This window comes from Falco biarmicus, chromosome 6, assembly GCF_023638135.1.
Source record: "Falco biarmicus isolate bFalBia1 chromosome 6, bFalBia1.pri, whole genome shotgun sequence".
In the NCBI taxonomy this organism is placed as follows: domain Eukaryota; kingdom Metazoa; phylum Chordata; class Aves; order Falconiformes; family Falconidae; genus Falco; species Falco biarmicus.
Genome location: NC_079293.1, coordinates 40,625,558 through 40,648,466, shown reverse-complemented (window position 1 = coordinate 40,648,466; position 22,909 = coordinate 40,625,558). Strand labels below are relative to the sequence as shown.

Sequence of the window (22,909 nt, the reverse complement as noted above, 5' to 3'; positions counted from 1 at the left end):
TGTTTGGCTTGAAGCTAAATAAACTCGAAATTCAGATATTTTTTTGAAAAGAATGGTCTGCTAATTGGTTTTGAGGTTTAAATATTCAAGCTTGTTTATTTCTCCTGCTTCCTTAAACGGTGTTTCAGAAACATTCCCGTTATTACAGTCTACTAAATCAGACTTATCAAAAAGGAAACATTTATTGATATCTTGAGAGATGTGTGTGTCTAATTAAGGCTGTGTTGCTGTGCATATTTTATATTAAAGTGAACGTTTCTTGCAATTTGACTTTAATCAGGTCTGAAGGGCCTTAATAAGTGTTTGGCTTCATCACTTATTTTTTTTCTCCTTTCCCCGGACTAAGCAAGGATGTACTGTATCAATTTGCAAAGTCACATCGTTTACCGTTGCCTGAGGAAGTTCTGCCACATGCTGTAGTATGTGTTCAATACATTTGTCCCTGGAAATGTTGGCAGCTGATACTAAATGCATTCTTGATGGAGCTGATTGTAGATTGCCATTTTGCAGTGTGATTAGACTGCTACTTTGCTTATTTCTTGTCTATTTCATCCAATTTTACTTGGAACTAAGGTTCTAGAAGAAAAGAAAATATTTGCAGGTTTCTGAATTCCTGTTTTAGTTTGCAATTCACAAGCATTATTTTTTGTGGTTTTATTGTTGTGCAAGGTCCCTCTTTGTGCAGTTGCTGTTTACTTTCTTGTTTCACATACAGCTACCACTGTTAGAAAGAAATTAGATATCAAGTATGTAGCCATCAAAACCTCTGTCCTGTGCTTGGGTTCTACTTTTCTTGTGCCAGCCCTCACCTCTGTGGTTAACTTCATAAATAGTTTTGCCATGCTATAGCTTAAATGATACGGTATGTAACCTGATCTTAAAAGATAACTTAAAGAGAAACATCATATTTTAATATGTATGTGTATATATATATATATTCCTGTTATAACAGAAAGAGACTAGCTACTATTATTTTCTCTGTGAAGCACTATCAGTTTTGAGTGAAATGTTGTATATGCCTATGTGGAAATGTGTCCCAATTTTTAGAAGTGTCATTAATGATGCAAGAATAAGTATATCTAATTGCTTATAACATTTCTGTCAAATAGCTGTATAATAGATTATTATCTAAGTGTGCTGGCAGAGGGATGCAGTAATGCAGAATTCTTCTGCACAGTATATTTAAAAATATATATATACACACTCTACTACATATTAGTATACTTACAGATTCACACAGAAAAAAAAATATAAAATATATATATATGTGTGTGTGTGGAGCCAAAGGTTTCCTTTTCTTTTATCAGGCTTTTCTGAATTTTGGCAATCTTTGTGTTCCTACTCTAATTAGTAAACCATGTAATATCTTTAAAAGAAAGTTATGATCTGACTGTAATAGATGGTTTACATGTAACGGGTGATTTTTACCAGTGATACCATAATCCAAATAGACTTAGCAGATAAGAAGAGGTAGAAAGGAAAAATAGTTATTCCTCATTAATGGGGACGCTTAAGGATAGAACAAACCCGTGCTTTCCTCAGACTCACAGGGGGAGCATGTCTGCACTGAGGGACTAGGCAGTTGCAGGGAGCACGTCGCGGTGTTGGTGCTGTTCCAGTGGTGGAAGAGCCCTGGGACAGTTTTCCCCAAGGCCAGCTAGCACTATCCTGAAGACTTTCTGGGCACTATTTGATAGGTGACCATGCTGTGTTGGGTGGAATCTTAACATTATGGACACGGCCAGCCCAGGGTGCCTAGCGTTACAGTGACAGTCGGGTCCTGATCCTGTTTGGTTTACTTTTTAGAAGAGGTGCAGCCAGAAAATCTGTATTAAAAGTTGGTATTAATCCAGATTCCCTTTGTCTCATTCCAGCACCTTTCTAGATCATCACCCTCATTTATATGACATTATTCTTAAAAATCACCCTGGTAAAATGACTAAGGCAGTATTTAAAAAACAAAACAAACCCTTTTATATTTCTCATATAAACATCACAAAATGTTGATTGATTTGTTTCCAGCTTTGATGATTTTATTTCTTTTGTGAAAACCAAGATGCCAAATGAAAGAAAGCAAAAGTGAACTTATTCAGAAATAAACTTTTAGAATGCTCCAAAATTAGATCATGTAATTAGCACTCAGGTTGTAAACATTAATATTTGGTGGAATTATACTTGTGCAAAAAAATTCAGTTCACTGAATTTTAGAAACACTAAAGGAACGATGCTTGAGGTTTCTGTAAGCTTTCTTCATTGATTTATTTCCTGATATTCAACAGTTCTTAAAACCAAAAGTCTCACCCTTTGCTGAAAAAATCCTTGACAAACAAATTAGCAATGGTTATTGCTTAAAAATGCCCAAAATGGAACGATGCCAAATTATTGTGTTCTGATATAGGAAATATTTATTCTTCAAATGACAGTACAGGCTCCGTATTAGATTATTCTGCATTCTTCTTCAAATAAGTCTGCAAGTTTTGTCTGTATCTTTTTTACCTTTCTAATAATCACTTTGTATTTATAAAGTCTGCAGAGTCTGCTGGCAAAAGTAACAGGTAGGAAAACAGTTATCAAACAGAAGCCTGGTTTTTTGCCCTTCCCCTTTTACGTGGAGAAATTCAAACAGGAGAAAGCAGGATAAGAAAAATACTGTGCTTGGAGAGGAAAATGCTCCCAAATCCACTTTCCTCCTTCTAAGTCAGCACTGTTGATATTGGAAGCTGCTTGCTTGGAAGAACAACTGCTAATCTCCTGATGATCTCTGAATAAATCTGGAGTTGATTTGTGTAAGAGAGAGGAATGATGATCTCTTTTATTCCACCAGCATCTCACAGCCTTCCTGTTGCAACACTCAACCCTCAAAGGGATTCTGTACCTAAGGTAATACACATATTTGTGTCTAGAGGTGGGCTCAGGTTCCTTCATAAAAATTAATGAAGGTTAGGTGTTGGAAGGGTATTTCTGGAAACTAGATTTGCAGGGAGTCCTAATAGAACTAGGCTCATGAATCTGAATTACGAATCCGAACATTGCTTACACAGGAGAAGAAAAAAGTATGCATCGCCCATAGTAACTCAAGAAAATTTGTAGACCTGCTGCATCACTATTCTCAGAGATGATGAACCAACTTGTCCATATATTTTTCTTTTTAATGTTAGGGGAGAATGTCTTTTGAGAAATTTGTCTTAGGACATGCTATGCTAGACCTCTGAGCGCTTTGGTAATTGTGGCTTCAGTACTTTGTAGGCTTTCTGTCTGCCAGGGGCTCGAGGTGTATCTATCAGCAGAAATTGAAGCATCTGTGCGTACAGGAGACAGACAATTTTCACAATAGACATCTAAATCAGTTGTTTAGGCACCAAAGAGGAATACTGTAAGCATGTACATCAAACTCACAAAGAAAATGAATTGCCTTACAGGTTCCCTTTCAGTTCAGTGCCATCCATGGAGATACACCTTCCGCCTGGGAGATGACTGTTACGCTAGTATGGAAACAGCTCGACTTCTTGCTTAGGCAGAGTGGCAGATTCCCTTTAGAATGCTGTGATTCAGCTGTAGGAAATTTCTTTTGAGAAGGGGAAAAAAAGGGTAAATTTATGCAGGAATCCATTCGGAAAAATCCCAGCCTAAAGATTAAATGGACTCAAGAAAGTACTTTCTTGAAAATACATGACTGCACCCCACTGCCTTCAGATAAAATGTGACAATGCTTAGAATCAGCCTTGGGAAAAAGGAAGATCGCTCATTTTTAGTGTTCACTGCAAAAGATGAGTGTTGAGAGAGCTTACCTGCAATTTGCAGTGGTGTGTGGGTTTATTATTTTTGTGATTTCTAAATTTAAGCAAAATTCAGGCAGCGAAGAATAGCAAAAAATGTGAATTCTTTCACCTAGCAAACAGCTAATGGTGAGTTTCTGCTGTTGGAAATCTTAATGTCTGTTTGGTAATCCTGACAGCACTGTGATTTGGGTCCTTACAGTCAGTTCAATCAGTTCCATGTCTTTCCTCATGACCGTCCTCCCCCCCATCCCCAGGAATGAGGATTTTGCACTGGGACCTGAAGTCTGAATCCACTGTAGGACCCCAATTCAGGAGAGCGAAGAATGTGCTCCTACCCTGGGTTCTTTTTAAAGCAAAACTTCACAAGGCAGAAGACCATTAGGTACGTTTGTGGTCTTACCTTTAAGAATCCACTGGAAGCGTTGCTATTTTATTTGTGCAATTGCATTTTGTGCATTTGCATCTGCTGGAAGCAGAGCTTATTCTAATAGGTTAGAAATCTGTGGATGCAAATGGGTTTCAGGAGAAGAAATAAGTGCTCAGCTTAGGTAACTAGTTTATATCTTATAATCTATTTAAAGAACTTTCTGGCTCCTCACATGGGTCCCTTTCTACATAAACTTCTGAGACCGGAGAAGGTGGCTTGTCCTTACAGTCAGTGAGCTGGGTGGAGATGCAGCTGCTGGGCACATGTGTACAATGTCTAGCTCAGCCTTGTTATCATTGCAAATTCTTGAATTTTCTGTGCCACTTCCTTTTGGGCAAAGTACAGATAATTGCCTTCCGCATTAACATGGCACTCCTGTGGACTACAACCTCATTGCTTTTTGGGATTTTGGGTTGGTTTTTTGAGGGGTATTTTTCTGGTGTTATAAATGATTGACTGACATACCTCCTCCCGGACTTATACCTATAGCTCATTGACATCTCTCACCCGAAAAAACTACTTTAATGACCTTGGCTTGTATGCCACTTCTTTCCTCCTCTCTTTGGGGGTGCCAATAGCTTAAAGGGAGCCAAAAAAACCCCTTACTCAAGCCAATGACACTTTTTTTTTCCCTTACTGTCTGCCATATAAAAGTATTCCGCTATATCTGCCTCTACTACTACTGCATCACTCTCCTCAGCTCCTCTGTTCTTTGCTTCCAATTCCTCCTCCTTCAAAGCTTATTCAATTATCTCATCTCCCTATTGCTCTTTTCTTCCAACATTTACCAGCTTGATGCATTTTCTTCATTCACCTATTAATCTGCTGTGGCCCATACATGTATATATAGAAGGAAGCCTTCCTCTCCCTGCAAACCCACCCACATTAAAAAACAACAACCCCCCAAGCAAGTAATTACACAGACATACAAGTAAGTTTCAGTAAGATCCCACATAAGTGCTTCAATTTGCTCAGGCTGGACCAGTCCAGGTAAGTTTGAAATCTCCCCAGTTGCAAGCCAAAAAAAGATATTTTTTTTTTTTTATCACTTTTAAGTTTAAGGGGTTTAAGTACTTCAACAATATCTAAAATTGTATCTGTGGCCACAACTGGCAATGTAGACTGACAGAAAGGGGGGGGGGGGGGGGGGAAGGCAAGAGGGAAAAGATGCAGGTTAATGGATGAAAGACTAAAAAAAGTGATATGATTTCAGTTGTCAAATAGTAGTTTTTTATTAGTTTGTATACAGCTTTGGTGTCTTAGGATCTGATAAGCAAAATCTATTTTACTTAACCCTTGGGTATCATAGGCAAAGTCACTGAAAACAACAAAGTATCTGAAGATCATAAACAATAACTTCAGAATAAATAAACTGTAGATAGCTTTAATGGATTTAATTCCATATAAAATTGAATACCTTGGAAACGAACTACAATAAAAACATGAACATATTTATTAGGGCAATGTTTTATGAAATTCAGATAGGCATATTATAAATACTAAAACCAGAACCTAGACAGTGAAATACTATTGCACTTGAAGAGCTAAGACTTAACATTCTGCAATTGCTTCAGTAAATTTTTAACAGATAACACAAAAGCACATTTCAAGATCCTATGTTCTGGCTCACCAATGTGATTTACTGTCCCACTGGTATGAGTTAAGGCCCTGTCTGCCACAGCTATTGTGCATCGGAGAACAGAGATGATTAAAGGTTGAAGAAATGAGTCTTCTTGACAACACAGCATTAAAAGAATTAATATATCCATATTTCAGTTCTAGTATTTTAATGTAATATAGCCTTCCATCTATTACAAGCATGTTCCTTAAGTTACAGTTTTGAACTACCCATTCTGAAAATAAATTCATACTCTAGTATATCTAGCTATAATCTCAGTATATTCTATGTATTAAATTTAGGAAAAATGTCAGTTTAGTTTCCAGAAAAAACCCTGTTTCATAAAATCTAAGCCTCCTAAATAGAAGTACTGAAGTTAGCAAAATCATAGCAAAACCAACTTTATTCAATTATTTGACTTGTAGCTCAAATTAAATGATACTTTACTGCACCTTGTATCATACAAAAAATAAGTATCATTTTTATTAGTACTGATATTAAAGAAAAGTTGTACAGGACTGAAGCTTTCCTTTTTCTTCATTACTGAAAATAAATCCAGTTAAGACTTTTTAGACAAGCTTTCCTTTTTCAATTAACATGTTTTATTTTAAATTTATTCAGAGCTGAAACAAGAGTTACATTTGCAGCTGAGGAAAGGAAAGATGAAACTTTGTTCTTTCTTTTGTGCTCAGCCATACAATTTATTTTTCTCCTGGCAACAGATTTTAAATCTGCCTTTTTTTTTTTTTTTTCCATGGGAACTGTTTTAGCAAGGGCTGACATTAGAGCTGACAATGCTTTGTGTGGTTTTTTTTTTCCTTTTGCCTGGTTTCTGTGTCTGTGTGTGCAGGCATGCATTCATTAACGTAATTCCTCAACATTCAACAAGAGTGCATCATAAACCACAGGAAAAAAGCCTCATAAATATTTAGATCCTCCATCTACCTTCCAAAAGTAAAGTGAAAAAGAGTATTTAGTGAAGACTGGGTTTGAGTTCATCTGCATATGAACTGAAAGGGAGTACAAAAGGATGAAAAGGTGGTGGAAAGGAGCATACAAACCCCATAGTCTCCAGGGGGCCATTCATCTTGTTCTTGTCAATACAATCCCAGTCTCACTGCTTGGCTGTTTTCTGCGCATGACCCAACAGACTAGTTTTGCAAAGACAACGTTGCAAAGGATGTGTATGCTTTCTTCCTAGTTTTGTTCTACCCTGTAATTTTTTTGAGAGGAGAAGCAAAACACTTCACGTTTCGGAAGCTGAAGAAATTCAGAGAAATGCTTCTCTACTTGTTCGCAGTTCACACACTGACATACAAACTTAAAACATTTACATAAAAGGACACGTAGGTTACATGAAAAGCAGTTTTAGGTAGTCTGACAATTAATAAGAGGCAATGAGATCACAATGTAGTTTAAACCGTATTATCTGCTGTACAGCTACTAACCCATATAATTTAGACCAAGTGCTGTATATATTTATATATATAACTCTACTATTTCTAACAAACACTGTCAAAACATCCAAAATTACAGATAAAAAAATATAACAATAATAAAATTTGGTATTTAATGTATTTTCATAATTGAATCATGTGGCTTTTCACATAATTGTTTAAGCTGGAAGGGACCTCTTGAGATCATCTAGTCCAACCCCAGGTATGAAATTCTGAATTTTTTTTATTTTTAAACCTGAGGGAATCTGTAATACTTTCTATTTTTTTTTTCATGATTTAAGATCAAATTATTTTTGAAGGATTACATCACACTACCTACATGCAATGACTTGTGATCTACAATTGCTGTGCTTGGGTGTCCTTTTCAGCTAAAAGGTCATGAAGGCCACGAACCAGTTAAGTCTGTAATTAGACACAAATAATGATTCACACATAACAGAATTCTTGATCATAAGCAGCCAAAAGGGCAGGTTTTTGATTGCTGCAAGGACAAAGTTAGAATGAAGTAATGTAACTCAATTCCTTAAGCTCCACATCAGTCATATGAATTGCATTACAGGAGAATTACATCAATACTATATGCAAAATGGTCATTTTAGTCACATAATACAATATTCGCTTATCTTACTATATTGCTAATCTACTATTTTGTACTTGTGATAACAGAAAAGTCCAAGTGTACTTCTTTCAAATTGATCTCTTATTTCAGTTTCTTAAATTAACTCAGTGGGGTTTTCTTTTTTTTCATTGGTTTTTATTAGCAGACAACCCCAAAACCCTATTACTGGAGCAAAATAGTGAACATGTCTGGGCATGTGAGCTGCTATGACTCTCCCACTGATCACCTGTCAATCTAATACAAAGGACTCCACCTACACTGACAAACTTCTAATGAAGTACCAAGATATATCTGCAGCCAGAGGGATAACTGATTTCACTACTAAACCGTAAGACAGGTGCTTACAAACTTCAAAATGGGAAAAAAGATCAGTTATGCCTCTAGTAATGAGAATCAGACGAATACCTATAGACTACCTGGAAGGAAAACCAAGGTAGGAATGGATACTTTAATTGACTTGCAAAGGGGAAGCCCACCTTCTGGCTTGAAAACTGGCTGCCTATGTGATGACTTTTTAAAAGCAAGTAGAAAAATTCTAGAGACGGGGAAATGCTTTACATCAAGCAGTGCTGCCTCCACCTCTAACAGAGAAGTGGTTTGCCCGCTTCCCATATAACAGGGACTTTCCAGACCTTTCTAGGGTGGGAAGAAGGCAGACTGCCCTACTTGGATTACTTAATACCTGTTTTCATGGTGACCTTCTTTAAGCATTGCTACACAAACTGGCTGGCAGTGTATACTCTATTGAGAAACCTACTTTTGCATTTCTCTGCTCCTTAAGCTGATAGGGTAACGGTTCTTCAGTCTCATCAGGATTTGGAGTGTGCACTAAACCCAGAAAACTGTCACACTTGTTCTGTGAAAAGAAACCCCTGTAATCAATGTAATTTAATAACCTCTCTTTCATAGTTTAACAAGTTATGTAAATACCTGAAAGGTGAAACTGTCCATGAAACTTTCAAATATGTATTTTTTAACAAATAGAATACCGTAAGAGATAAATTTAACTTTTCAGTGATCATCTTTATTTATAAATGACACAATTCCATAACATAAAGCTGCTAATAAAGAAAGTGGACTTAAAAACTTCTACAAGTTATAAGAGAAGTTGTAGCATGTACATGGAAACTTGTCATGTTCTAAATGAACAGAGTACTTAAGAGTTACATGAACTGGATCTGTACCAGTCATTTGAACCTAAAGGAAATTTCCGTTCCCTGTATTTCAGTCACAATCAGAGACCACACACAAAACATTTCAAACTAAGAATAATACAAATTTATGAGAATTTGAGAGAAGGCTCAAAAGTGTAACTTCCAGACACTTCAAATTCAGCTGCAGTGATTTTATTTTTTTTATCACACCACTGTATCAAAATCTGGGTGATTACTCCATTTTGCCTCTGCACCATAGTGCACTTTTCAGCCTACTCCCTTGCCCCTCTACTCCGTGTCTGTCCAACACCGTGACTCGATGAATGTAGAATACTAACACATTTCTGAAAGCCGAAGCTAGGGAACAACTGCATTACCTTCAACTGAGTAACTTAGTTCGTGTCAAGGTCCTGAACCCAAGCTGTGGTTCAGACTGGTCTGAGAACAGAAGTGGTTAACAGGAAAACATTTCTGCATGCTTACAGTGAGGTTCAGCTGACTGCTCAACGGTTTGCAGCGGCCGCTCCAGACGTCCAAAAGTGTAAGACACCTGCACAGACCTGGCAGATGTGATAAAGGAACTATGAGAGAAAAGTGATCTTTTGGAGGTTCAAGAGGAATACCATAAGGCAAGTGAATCCCACCCTTTACTGCGCTGATAAGCTTGTAACAATGAATTATCATCATCAAGCAACGAACTCATTTTAAATAATAATCAGACACAGTATTAGCTCAATAAGATCATATGATCTTTTATGAAGTGACTGTAGCTCAAAATGAGTCAGAACTCCCAGATTAGCTAGCAATCCAGAAACGTTCACCTTTTGGCTTTGAGCCCAGGAGCTGTGTTTTACTGATTGTTGTGACTTGTCCTCTGAGCTCTGGTGACAGTCAGATAGGGACTCAGGATGCACCAGCCTACAAATGCCAACAAAGATGGCAGGAGAACTGGGATACTTCCTGTTTCTATCAGGAAATCCTGAATTTATCCAAGTGCTTAAGCAATAATTTTCTGCAATTTTATAATGGCTTTCATCCAAGCAACTTGGAGTACTTTATTACAAAGCGCTTCATAGCTTCTGAAGAGTACCAAAGTATGAAACAGGCTGTGGGGCATGTAACTACAACTTACGTGATTACTGTATTCCAGGGAAGACCTGCCACACTCAACAGAAAGACTGCAGGTAGGAGGAACTAATAGGAGACAGTAAGTCATTCATGAACAAAACAAAGTTCAGGCTTTCTAAAGTGAAAAAGGATCATAAAAAAATACTAAGAGATTGACACTGCTGTTTCCTTTCAGAGAAAAGTCACAAATACCCATGAACAGATAGAGGAGGGAGCGGGCTTCTGGGGATACTACAGCACTGGGGCACAGTGGTCTTCACGTGGGTAGTCAACAACCACTGTAGCACTGCTCTCTGTCCTCTCCTTTCCATGAACACTGCTGAACGATTCTGCCTCACCTCCAAAAGCTTGTAAGATTCATATTGCTTGGCCCCTCTCTCTTCTCATAGCTTTAACTCCAGATACTTCTCTTCACCGTTTAAAGCACGAAAAAGGATTTGTATTTAACAAAGGCTTGGAAAATACGAAGTATTGGGGGGGGGGGGGGGGGGGGGGGGGGGGGGGGGGGGGGGGGGGGGGGGAGATTTCTTATCAGGAAAAAGATTCTAGATTTTTCAGCTGCTTAAATTTATTAAAACACCCAACCAATACAGATGTTTCTTGCTCATTACCAAAAGATTTTTAAAAATGCAAAGTTTTCTTATAATTTGTTTTGCTGTTTTCTGTCCAGCTAAATATAAGCTCCTTGGGTAAGAACTGCTGCTCTTTGAGTACTGAACATGAAGAAGCATAAGCAACACACCACTAGCAATCCCTCAGTGTACGTCAATATACATACACATTTGTATTTCTGATATGTAAAAAGGAAAAGTTAAATTCATGCATTAGTTACATTTTAAGCTCTACTTGGTTTTACTAGACATTAAGAGGAATGGTTAATTTAAATCTATTTACAAAGGCTGAAAAAATTTAATTTATATTCAACAGTAACCAACTTACTATGGTATTTTACCAAAAGTTGGTGCTCCTGAAAAAGCAGTTCCTTTAAAACTTTAACTGTCAGCTCTTTGCCACTGTGGTTGCCAAAATAAATCTGTAAATTTCCCTGACATTAACTTTGTATCTTTTATTATTATTATTATTAATCTTACAGTGAAGGCAGAAACACTTCTCACTATGGTAAAAATACTTCCAATTACCTATTTTACACAGAACTATGTCTTGAAACATTGTATTTTTAGTTACACATTGCAAACAATAAAAGCTGCTGAGGGCACTACTGTAGCTGAGGTGACTGCATCAATTAAAATGGACGATGTTATCCTGGATAGTTTTAAGGTTAGACATCTAGTACAAACTGGATAGAAGGTAAAAAGCCAAGTATATCTGAAATAACGTCTAAGATATCCTTAATATCCTTTATTTGCAAATATCCCAATTACTGTAGTCTTTTGAACTAGAAGGTGTGTTAGCTGGACTCCCACGCCAGGTATTACATTTAACAATGGCCAGTTCAGTGACTCCACAGAGTTAGGCAGCACTTACAGTAAAACATACTCACTGCTACTCCCACTTTTGCAAAGTGTGGCACAGGCTGGCTCACAAAGTATTTCCATACATGAGTTTTCCAAAAGGGACAGGCCAGAAGCCATTTTAAATTCTCTGCTATGCAAGTCCGGAGCTGTATAACAAAGGTAGTAGTACTAATTTTATGACTGCACAGGCAGAAAGTGTAGTACCTAACACACTAACTGAAGCTATAGGACTAGGACTATGCATGGGATTAGAAACACTCCAAACACACGTGGTGTACTTCAAGAGATTATTTGGCTTCTTTCAGTGAGCTAGGAAGGGTATCCATTAGTTATGATCCAACAGTAAAATGCACGAAAAAAATGCAAGTGTTTTTAAATTACAACATGTAGGGAAGTTTATGAGCTCAGAGGTAAAACATACCTTCAAAATACAGGATTCAAGTATGTTCTGTGAATAATTAGTTTTTCCCCTCATAGCTTTTAAATTTAAAGTGCTGTTATGAACCAAATGATAAAGTGGGTGAATTTTACGTTTACAATGTAGTACCTTGATTTAGTTTTATTACTCTAATTGCTGGTAATTTTTTCTTTTCTATGCTTTCTCAGGTTGCTTTTCTTTCCCTCCTCCTGTTTTCTACCTTTCTCAGCAGCATTGTAGTAAAACTGGCATACATGAGACTTCATTTTCATCTCCTCCTGAAAAGCGCGAAATGAAATCAATCTCAGCTTTGGTTTTAATGCACAGAGATTTCTTGGGAGCCCAGAACTACCATCCTCTCTAGACACACACACCTTTTCTTGTTGCTATTATGCCATCTTTTCCAGAGAAAAGCCCACATAGTGGTACATAAAGAAACCACATGTACAGACATTACTTACCCATGGAAATTATCTACTTAAAAATCCGATCTGCTAGGTGATTAATCTACAGCAATCTTGAACACTGATGTAATACATTCAACTCCATATTGATTTACATCTTTTCCACGCATAACCATGACTATTTGGTAGTTAGATAAAAAATGAAGTCCAACACAGAGATACCCATGCCCTCCTTAACTACTGAGAGTTAAACAAAATGCTTAATGTTTTATGAAGCAGAATTTAGGCCCCTCCATCCTATCTGCGTAACAGCACCCTATCACAGTAACTTAAGGCATATGGAATACATAACTCACCAAGAAAACAGCCAGGCATGTGATATTTATATCAGACCATCAGGTCAAAGACGGAAAATACATTTTTGTTTGACTTAGCAACTTAACTGCATAATTAATACACAGCCACAGGAACAGTGAGAATGCAGCTCTTCCTACTCTTGTCTAAGAGGATGAATCACAAAGACATCTCTTCTTTTGGCTCCTTTACTCCAACCTGAGGAATGGCCAGTTTTAATAGGAGTGAGTGATACTGTCAGTTACTACACTCTTCTTCACAGCTGTACAGCTTGAAGTACCCAAGTGTAAAATATGCAAATCTGAATCCTTCCAGACTAAGGTATGCTCAAAACCTGTATCTTCCATTTCTTCAGCGATCACTTAGCATCAATAGTGGACAAATTTAGGCATTGTCTCTTAAGATCACACACAGAATTCAGAAATGTCCATCCTTAGACTATGAACAGTATGTCATCTGCTAATTACTTTGAATGATGCACTACTATATCTTCTGTTTGAAGAGTTACCTGTCAGACTGGCTTAATGTCAAAGGAAATCCATTTTTGATGTCAGATACCACAGAATTTCTATGTAATTCGTTCTTGAGATTTTTAGTCTGGCTCTAGACCTTATTCTGTTCACATGTTAATCACCTTGCAGAGATGAATGAATTTCAGATATTCATCTGGTAGTGGCCACATCTGACTGCTGCATTACAGTTATAGCAGCTACAACCTTATACACCATGAACGATTCAATACTGAATCACAAACACAGTATATTTTTCTCAAGTGTCTGTAACAGGTAAGTGAAGAATTGGTTCTTTCCCTGAAGAAGAGTAGCATAGCACATTGGTACCTTCCTCTTACAGACAGCATGGCAGAAGGCTGATGACATCCAACTGCATATGCCTGCGATTTGGTCAGAGATGCTGGAAGTAACAGCCAAAACTTTAACTAGAACAGTATGCTTCCCAGTAGTCATCAGCCTTCAGCATTCCTATTTCCCAAGGTGGTATCAGCTATGAACATTAAAGCAGTAATTGAATTTGCTTTTTATGATCATTGCAGGCCTTTACTGTAACATAGAGGCTGCTGCTGGCATTATCGTAATTTTTCTTACTTCAAGATTAGATTAATGCAATAAAACTTCACTGTAAAAGAGAAGCTGTTGCAGAATACTACAGGTTACAAGATACAAGAAGGGCTACATAGGTAAAAACACAAAAGTTCAAGATAGGGACCTTTAATTGCATCTAGACGGAAGTTAAGGCATTGGGTAGTTAGTTACCTAACAAACAGGATTTGGTTACCTTGAAACAAACCAACCTCTCCCCACTCCCCGCCCTCGCCCCATCAATACCACACAACCACTCCCCCTTATCCACAGGACCAGTTTACCCAGCCCTGTGTGTGTCCCCCCCCACCTCCCCACCCATTTCTTCCCCCATGGGAAAACTGCAAAGTTCAACACAGTGCAAAGAGTATTTCTAGCACCTCTAGATCAGGCTGTAGACACACCAGTCTTGATGGGAGATAAACGTTCTCACAGCTCTTTAACCAGAACTAATTCAACTTTAATCTCCCATGCACTCTTAAACCAGCCTTTCCTGGGATATGGAACTGTGGGAAGGTAAAGGCAGAGAGAAGAACATAAGATACACTGAGAGGAGCTTTTAGGTAGCTTTCTTGTTTTTACTGTGTACTTGATGAAGAAATGTATCATGCTGATTCACTTATTTAAAACTAATGTTATCTGTATTTTGTTCAAGCATTCAGCTTTTCCAAGGGCATTTTTCCAAAGATATAAATTGGAGTCCTTAAGTATTTAAGAAAAACCCTCATCCATGATTCTTCCATAAGTCATTTATGGCTAATTACATGGGGAGCTTGAGCACACAGCTTTGCCTCAATTTCTATACTGTTCAGACCGAGAAAATACTTCATGTTAACACAGAGGAAACTAGAGCCCGAGTTTTGCATAGCACTGCATGAGTGATTCCTCAATAACTGCTGGCGTGCATCTTCTTTCTCTCCAATAAATAATGCAGAATAGCTTAGGATAAGCTGTATCGTTCCTATTAGAAGGTAAGACAACTGACAGGTAGCGGACAACAACTTGTGTGGGTGTTTCTTACCTTGTATTCTCTGCTCGTATTCAAACACTGAAAGTACCTTACAAACAGGAATCAATAATGAAGTGGTATGGGAACACCAGATCTGCTGGAAAAAAGTCTCCATGTGCTATTTTTACTGTGAGAATCAGCAGTCCGGAACAATTATTCTAACATTATCTAAGTCCATCTAATTTTAAGATGAAAGCCTGCCGTCTGATGGATGCCCTTAATCAAACTGAAGCAATAGCAAGTTTTCACAAGGTTAAAAAAAGCCTTCAGTCACTGGTTAAAAATTAGCAAATAAAAGACTACAAAAATGCATCATCTTTTCAGAATGAACTACAATAAATAACAAGGATGGCAATTTTGTTAAGCTTATAAGGTTGTTCCAATTTTAAAAGGGGGTTGAAAAAAGAGTAAATGCAATCTTGTTACTAAATAGAAACTGTATTGTTTCATCATCCACAGCCATACTGCAGCGTGCTTTGGGCATGCGATTGATGGATAGAATCTATATTAGAAAAAATGGTTTGTAACATTGCTACTCCTTCTTTGATAACAAAGATAATATTTTATTGCTGATTACACACTTATAAAATGATGGAAGCAGTAAGTCTGACTTATCTTGCAGAAGTCATTAATTTTTATCTAATGTAAACAGAACCCTGACACGAAATAAAAATTCTCACATGCAAATAATGAGTTCTACATGTTTGCAGGGGAAAGATACAATGAAGACTAGAAGAAATACAATAATGCATGACATTTTTCCCATTACGAGAACTACACTTTCTCATCGTTTTTTGTCAACGTGCACCTTTGAGGAAGGGTAGAACACCACTGCTTGGCAGCACCCGATAAAACTGCTCGCATATCACGATGACAACGTCTCTGCTTCTTTTTAGTTTTTAGAAACATCGTTCATTGCGATTAACCTAGTATTTAAAGCTTCTTCAAATACTGTGCTTCAAATGCATGAAAATCCATTTGAAGTTTTACAGAACTTCAGGCGAAAGCTAACTTTAGCCTTATTAAAAACGATCGTTTTCAGCGAACTAGACGAAGCATGAAGCGATTTTTACCTAGTTTTATAACGTAAATTCTACCAAGCTACTGCAAATTGCAGCGAAGCTTTCTCACGACTTCCTCAGTAGTAAAAACCAAGCCAGAACACCCCACAGCTGCGCGGGGAAGGAGGATACGTACAAGCAACCGCGCCGCGCTGCTTCGCCGCCGCGGCTGTAGCAGCCCGAGCACCGAGCGGCGGTTCCGGTGGCCGGATGCTGCTGCTCCCGTCGCGTCGCTATCCACAGCGTCGCCCAGCCGCGGCTGCCGCCAGCACACGGGCTGCCCTGCCAGCACGGAGGGCGCCCGCCCCGGCCAGGAGGGCAGTGCCGCGAAGGCGGGCGGGCCGCAGGCGGGGGCCGCCGTCCTCTCTGCGAGGCCGAGCGTGCGGGGGAAGGGGCGCGCGTAGGGCCGGGCCGGGCCGGGGCCGCCCGCACTGCTCCCCAGCCCCGCAGGCCCAGCGGCGGGCAGTCCCGCAGGCCCCGCACCCCTCCGCCGCCGGGACGCCGCTCCCACAGCACGGCGGCGGAGGGGGCGGAAGAAAAGGGAGTGCAGCGCCCGCCACCACCGCGGGCCGGTCACGGCTCACCGCCGCGGTGCCCCCCAGCCCCTCCGCCGGGCCGCCCGCTTTACCGATTGGAAATCGCTCCTCGCGCCGCTCCGCCACCCGCGCCGCCCCTCGCCCGCGGGCGCATGCGCGGCAGCCACCCGCCGCCCGCGCCCCCCCCCGGCCCCGCCGCTCGGCTGCGCCCCTCCGCCGCGCGGGACCGCGGCCACGCGAAGCGCCGGCGCTGTTGTAAACACCGGATGCACGCGCGCCTCTGTGGGGCTCGCCCCGCCCCCGCGGGGCACGTGACCCGCCGCCCCCCCCTCCCCCCCCCCGCGCGGAACGGGCGAAGCCGCGCGGCTCCGGCTGCTTAGCGGAGCTCTGTGCGCGCGCGTGTTCCCGCGGGGCGGGGGTGGGGGGAGGCGCGCGGGAGTAGCACGCGATGCTGCGCGTCCGCACGCAGACGCTTGCAGGGGGGCGTGGTCGGTAGGGGGCGGAGGAGGCGGAGGAGGAGGACAGCCCCCTCCGGCCCGTGCGGCGCCCCCCGCACCCCCGCCGCGCCGGGCCGGGCCCTACGAGCGGAAAGGGAGGGAAGGCTGGCTCCGCCAAGCGGCGCTGCCTCCGCCGCCCGCCGAGGAAGGGCCGCCCCGCCCCGGGCCCGCCCCCCGGCATGTCCCCACCCCGCGGGCCCTGCCCCCTCCCCTCCTGCCGCCGCCGCTGCTGCTGCTGCTGCCAGCGCAGCCTGAACTGAAGCGAACTCCGGAGCGAACTGAGGAGAAGTGAGGAGGCGGCGGCGGGGCTGAGACTCACCAGCCACAGGCAGCGGCGGCGGGAGGGCGGGCGGGCGGGCGGAAGGCGGAGAGGAGGACACGCCAGGCGCAGCGCGGCGGCAACAACAGCGGCGGCGGCGGCGGCGGCGGCAACAGCGGAGCGGCACCGGCGGCGGCTCCTTGGAAGCGGCAGCCGAGCCAGCAGCGCCCGCCCGCCCCGCTCGTCCCCTCCCTCCCCCCGCCGCGGAGACAGGGGGCAGCGCCGAGAGGAGAAGCCGGGCTCAGCGTGTGTGTGCGCGGGAGGAGGAGGAGGAGGGGGGCGACACCGAGGACTGCGCCGGCCGAGGGCGCACGGAGCAGGGAAGCGGCGGCGGCGGCACCACCGAGAGGCGGCGGCGGGTCCTTGTGCCCGGGGAGGAGGGCGCAGCCCGCACGGGGGTTTCTACCGAGTTTCCTCTTTTTTTTCGGTCCCTGGGACTCGGCGGCGGGTCTGCGTTTGCCTCCGGATTTGAATCCTCCTCCTTCTCCTCCTTCCTCGGGGAAGCTCCCCTCCCCGCCCCCTCCCCTCCCCCACCGCCTCCCTGCCCGCCCGGATCCAGCCGGGCGCCCCCGTGCCGCGGTCGCGTTGCTCGGCGGAGCTGCTGCGGGCGCTCGCCGTCTCTGCGCGGGCTTGGAATATGGTTGGGGAAATGGAAACCAAGGAGAAGCCGAAGCCGAGCCCCGATTACCTGATGCAGCTGATGAACGACAAGAAGCTGATGAGCAGCCTCCCCAACTTCTGCGGGATCTTCAACCACCTCGAGAGGCTGCTGGACGAAGGTAAAAGCGCTCGCCTGGCCGCCCCCTCCCCCGCCCTGCCCTGCCTCCCCCCCTTCCCGGGCCTCCGAGCCGCTCCCGGGATCCCGCTCGGCCCCCCGCCCCAGCCCCGGCCGGGCGGCGGGGGGAGCCCGGGGCCTGTTTCGCTCTCCTCGCTGTTCTCCGCACGCACTCGGCCCCCGGCTGGGGTGCCTAAAACAAAGGGGAAGTGCGGGCTCTCCCCGCCCTGGCTGCCGCCGTGTGCTGCCGGGGGACTCGGTGCGCGAGTGGGAGGGGGAAGAGGCAGCCCTGGCCGGCCGCGCAGGTCCCCCGCTCTCCCGTGGGGGTGTCTGTCTGTCCTCCTTCCCCCCCCCCCCCCCCCCCCCCTTCCCCTCCCTTATTTTTGCCTTTTTCCCGTCTCCGCACCGTCTCCTAAAACCGGGGGAAGGGTAACTACCGCACGGAGGGGAGGGAGCGAGGAGAGGAGCTCAGGAATGTGCTCTGGGGGAAGGCAGGGAGGAGGGGAAAGGCTGGCTGCTGGCGGCGCTCCCCTCCCGCGGCGGGGAGCGGGGTCCTGCGCGGCGCCCTCCGGGGAGCGCTCCGCGGCCCGGCCGGCGGGCCCCGGCGGGGGGGGCGGGGGGTGGGAGGGTGTTTGGTTTCGAGATTTGGCCGTTCTGGAAGCTGCTTGAACTTGAATGACTAAGGCGGAGGGGGCTGAGCTTTTTCTTCAGCTCCAGCTCTACCCCACCCCAAACTGGCCACAAACTAATTATAATTTTCCTACACTGCAAGGGAAGCAAACAAATTCTTCTTTCAGCTGTCCTTACCTTTTAAAGAAACTAACTTGAAACACTCCTGCGTGACTTTAGTGAAGGGGGAAAAAAATAATTTACGGAATTGCCTCGTCTACTCCTGCCACCCGTCCGCTGCCGCCCCCAGCCCCGCACCCCTTCTGCCTCGGAGGGGCGAGGCGCCCCCCCCCCCCCCCCCCCCCCTTCCTCTCCTCCTAAATAGCTCCCTTTAAGGTTGAGTTTTTACAAACAATCAATCGCGTTTTAGAAGGAAAAAAGGAGTATGCTGGGAACTTCATGTGTCCCATACATGTTGCAGACCCACTGTGTTAAAAATTGGGCGAAACTGTTGTTTTTACTATTTTAAATTCTCTTTATGCTTGGATTCACAGGTTTGCTTTCCTTGCTGAAAGCATTTCCTTTCTCTCCACCTTAAACCTAGGCTTTCTGGAGAGTTAGAGAGACCAGTTTGTTTAATCGTGTTTGGTAGCTTTGTAGAATGTGATAAAGCCGTACATTAATCACACCGTTTCAACTTGTTGGGTTTCTTAGCATGAAATACTGAATTTCGAGATTTAGAGTTAGGATTCTTGTTTGTGGACGTATTCCTCATTGTTAAAAGAAGTTTGGGAAGTTGTTGACCTCTGAAGATGAAAGCGCTGGTTGTATTTGGTAGAAAAAACTCCCTGCCCTCTCCCAAGACTGTAAGAATGAGATAGTGACTGTAGTACAACAAAAAAACAGCATATCGAGAAAATGCTGCCTTCTGAAATAAATGATAGAGGAGTAAAAAAAAAAACCAACACGGTGAAGAATACTTGAAAGATGGACTGTGGGATGTGATATAATGGGAAATTCTATTTTTAAAGACTCTAGGTGAAGTTTAAATTTATATTGGAGAAAATACGGATGTGAAAAGTAAAACTATGTAAAACTTACGTTCTTGGCCACCACAGCAATCTCTTCAGAATAGTTAGATTTGCAATAAGTATCAAGAAGAAACTTGACTGAGAAGACTCCTTTTTAGCACAGATGAGCCTCCCAAAGGCTTGGTATCGGATTTTTAAATTCCTGAATTTTGCCAGAGGAGGCCTGAAACCTTTTTTTTTTTGTTTGGTGTCAGAGAACGAAACAAAGGAAAACATTTCCCCATACAAGAAGGACGCTGAAAAAGAAATGTCTGAAATCCTTGCATCTTTTGATATATTTTTTAAAAATTGAAAGCTCTGGAAATCTGTTTTGTCAAGTATTGGAATTCCAAAATGAGGGCTGTGGAGGCTGTTGCTGAAAAAGTTTAAGGCTTGTATTTGAGCTATTCCTCACACTCTTCTTTAAAAGAAAAATAAAATACAATCTGTGTTGCTAACTAGTTTCAGGAAGAGGTCTGCTATCCCTTTAAGCATTTCTGCTTTTCCTGTTTACGTTGGCAGTTGGGTGGAAGTATTGTGGAGGCAGAAAACTTTTTGGAATGTTGAAAAAAATGCTTCATGCAAATCGAGTAAATTGCTTCAAGACTTCAAAATTTGAACGCTAAGGGGCGCCAGTTATTTTTTTTCCGAGGCGTGAGGCTGGCCTCTGAACACCATTACTGACTTGAGTAGTGAAATTAACAAATCTATTAGAAGATAACAAAAAATGACAAAGTACTTGTGGATTTGTGTGGGTATCTATATTGGCATGGACTTACATATATGTATGCTTACACGCAGTATTACATGGGTGGAACAGGCAATAACAATGAACAGTTGAGAAGTTGGAACAACTGTTGTTCTGTAAAACATTTATCCTGGTTACCAAAGAGGCACCGCGTTAAATATCTTGAACTGTATGCTGCACTGACATCACCAGAAGGGTTTAGCAATAGCAAACTGTTGGTTTCCCAGAAGGGTCTGCAAGATTTAGAATGCTTACTTTAAAAGTATAATATTTAATACTTTCTTTAATTGTTTCATGGCACCTTTGAGAATACCAGATATTAGGGGCAGGTGTGTATATATACAGATTTATATATATAATTTTAAAATAAAACTACAGTATTCATGTTCCCTCTTTGCATGTACACCCCCACCCCCCATTTGGTTTGCTGCTTCTAGCTTACTGTTGTGCTTTTGGTAGGTGGGTGGTTTTTTGTTTTTTTTTTTAGTTACTCTATAACCTTTTTTCTGAAAGTTTTGTTTGTGCTTGAGAAGAATAATATTGCGATCAGCCTTTGTCTTTTTATTTTGTGCTGATCAAATTGAAGAAATAAAGTCATAACACTAAGAATTTGAGGAAATAAAACATGGGATTGCTTTCTCTGCTGGAATGCTAGTCTTTTATTTATTTATTTTTACATGGAAGTATTTAAAAACAAAACTCAAATGGGTTTCTGTTGTGTTTACTTTTTGTAATTATGTGCAACGAGATAGGAATGGACCTGTTGGTTTAGGTGAGCAGTACATCTAATCCAGTTAGGTTTCAGAATGTGGATCTACTTTTTTGGCCTGTTTTGGTTCTGTGTGTATTCTCCAAAACAGGTTTTCCTTTCTGAACTTATACTAGTGTTTGATCCTTTAATTTTTTGGTGCTTAACTTAGTAAATAGTCTCTGCCTTATGGCATTTGGTTTTGAAGATCCACTTAAATGTGAGAAGTATATGAAGGTGGTTTTTTTTTTTTAAAAAACCAAACTATTTTATAGTAAAATGTGAAAGTCAGTTTTGTTTAGGTTACAGATATTTTTTACATATGTGTGTTTTAAACTTCTTATGTGTGAATAAGGCTTTTGTGGATTAACAAGGATGTTTAAAATGCACGTCATAATAACTAGGAAGCTGGATTGTTTTTATCAGACTAGTGCAAACCTGTGGGAAGAGAGGGCTCTTCCTGAATGTGGAATAGGCTGTATTTCCTGTAATTGTTTGCACCATCAAATGTGACCTGATTTTTTATTTTTTTTTCTGGTGTGTGTGTGCTTCAGCTTCTCAGATACTTTTACAATTCTAACCCAGTTTTTTTTTTTTTCTGACAACTTGCATACTTTAATGGTTGTCTTTGTGGAAAATGAATAAAAGTTTTACCTTTTTTTTTTCACCATTTAAAAAAAAATAAACTGGACATTTCACACTCTGTGGTTGCACTCTGACCTATTGAAATTAATTTTTTATTCTTTCAGGAGATTGCGAACAAATATGTGTAAACTGTTAACTTAGATCTCAGTAGTATAATTTTTGTATTTGTTTTGTTTTCCTGAACCTGTAAGTAGTCAGAATGTTGTACCTGATTGTAATGTACACAGCTCAAACTCGTGGCCTGAACTTTTTTTAAAAAGGTGTTGATGTAGACTTTATCAGGAATCCATTTTTCCTTTGTGAGCTGTACCTAAAAACTTCTGCCTTCCTGTCAACTTGTCTTGAAGGTGACTTAAAAATGTGTTTACCTTTAAATGTAAATTAAAACGTGCTTTTAGAGACAAATCTAATTCTGTGTCATAGGCTCGCACTTTCTGACTAGCAGTTATAACAAAGCTAGCTGTAAAACATCTAGGTAGGGATTAAGAAGGATAAATTGGTTTTGGATGTTACTCTCTCGGTTTACTGTGCTCGCTGAGACAAGTGCGTGTGAGTTTGCAGAGCCCAGTGCCCAGAACTGCAAATCTCGTGTCGGTCTCATTGTCTTAACCAAAATGTCTGCATGAATTAGGACTGAAGAACTGTGTTGTAAATAAGTTCTCCCTGAGAAGTTATCTAGTTACTTTTGTACATGACCTTATTGTTTGAGATTATGTAAATGTAGCCTGTGCTAAGCTGGGGTTTTGCTGACTTGTCAGATTTGATGAAGGGGCATTAGCCACGTTAGCATGTCTGTTTTTCAGTTTATCAGATCTTGCAATAAACCCTCATTATTTCATTACAAATCATGCTTCTTAATGAATAAGAGGTGAATATTTTTTAGGATAAAGGCTTTATAATAAATGTTTGCCCAGAGAGTCTTAGACTAATTTTTAAACTCTGGGTTGTAATGTTAAAATTGT

General features: G+C 41.8%; 2 protein-coding genes across 10 annotated transcripts in view; one reads left to right on the top strand and one right to left on the bottom strand.

Moving 5' to 3' along the window:
• Positions 1 to 905: 905 nt before the first annotated feature.
• On the bottom strand, positions 906 to 17,214 carry LOC130151388 (uncharacterized). The gene is made up of 3 exons (XM_056343580.1): positions 16,137 to 17,214; positions 3,397 to 3,565; positions 906 to 3,299 (listed from the first exon to the last, which is right to left on the bottom strand). Exon 1 carries the CDS (start codon positions 17,212 to 17,214, stop codon positions 16,234 to 16,236), a length of 981 nt encoding a protein of 326 aa, XP_056199555.1. The 3' UTR covers positions 906 to 3,299; positions 3,397 to 3,565; positions 16,137 to 16,233.
• Positions 17,215 to 17,974: 760 nt separating this feature from the next.
• QKI (QKI, KH domain containing RNA binding) overlaps positions 17,975 to 22,909 on the top strand; it is a 159,399-nt gene continuing 154,464 nt past the window's right edge. For all 9 annotated transcript variants that reach the window (XM_056343575.1, XM_056343573.1, XM_056343572.1 and 6 more), the window contains exon 1: positions 17,975 to 18,131. In XM_056343575.1, the coding sequence (XP_056199550.1) occupies positions 17,990 to 18,131 (142 nt within the window). In that variant the 5' untranslated portion in view covers positions 17,975 to 17,989. The remainder of the gene's footprint in view (positions 18,132 to 22,909) is intronic.

Bases quoted from the DNA above. Each gene is read 5' to 3' on its own strand.
- LOC130151388 (XM_056343580.1), bottom strand. From the start codon at position 17,214: ATGCCGGGGGGCGGGCCCGGGGCGGGGCGGCCCTTCCTCGGCGGGCGG.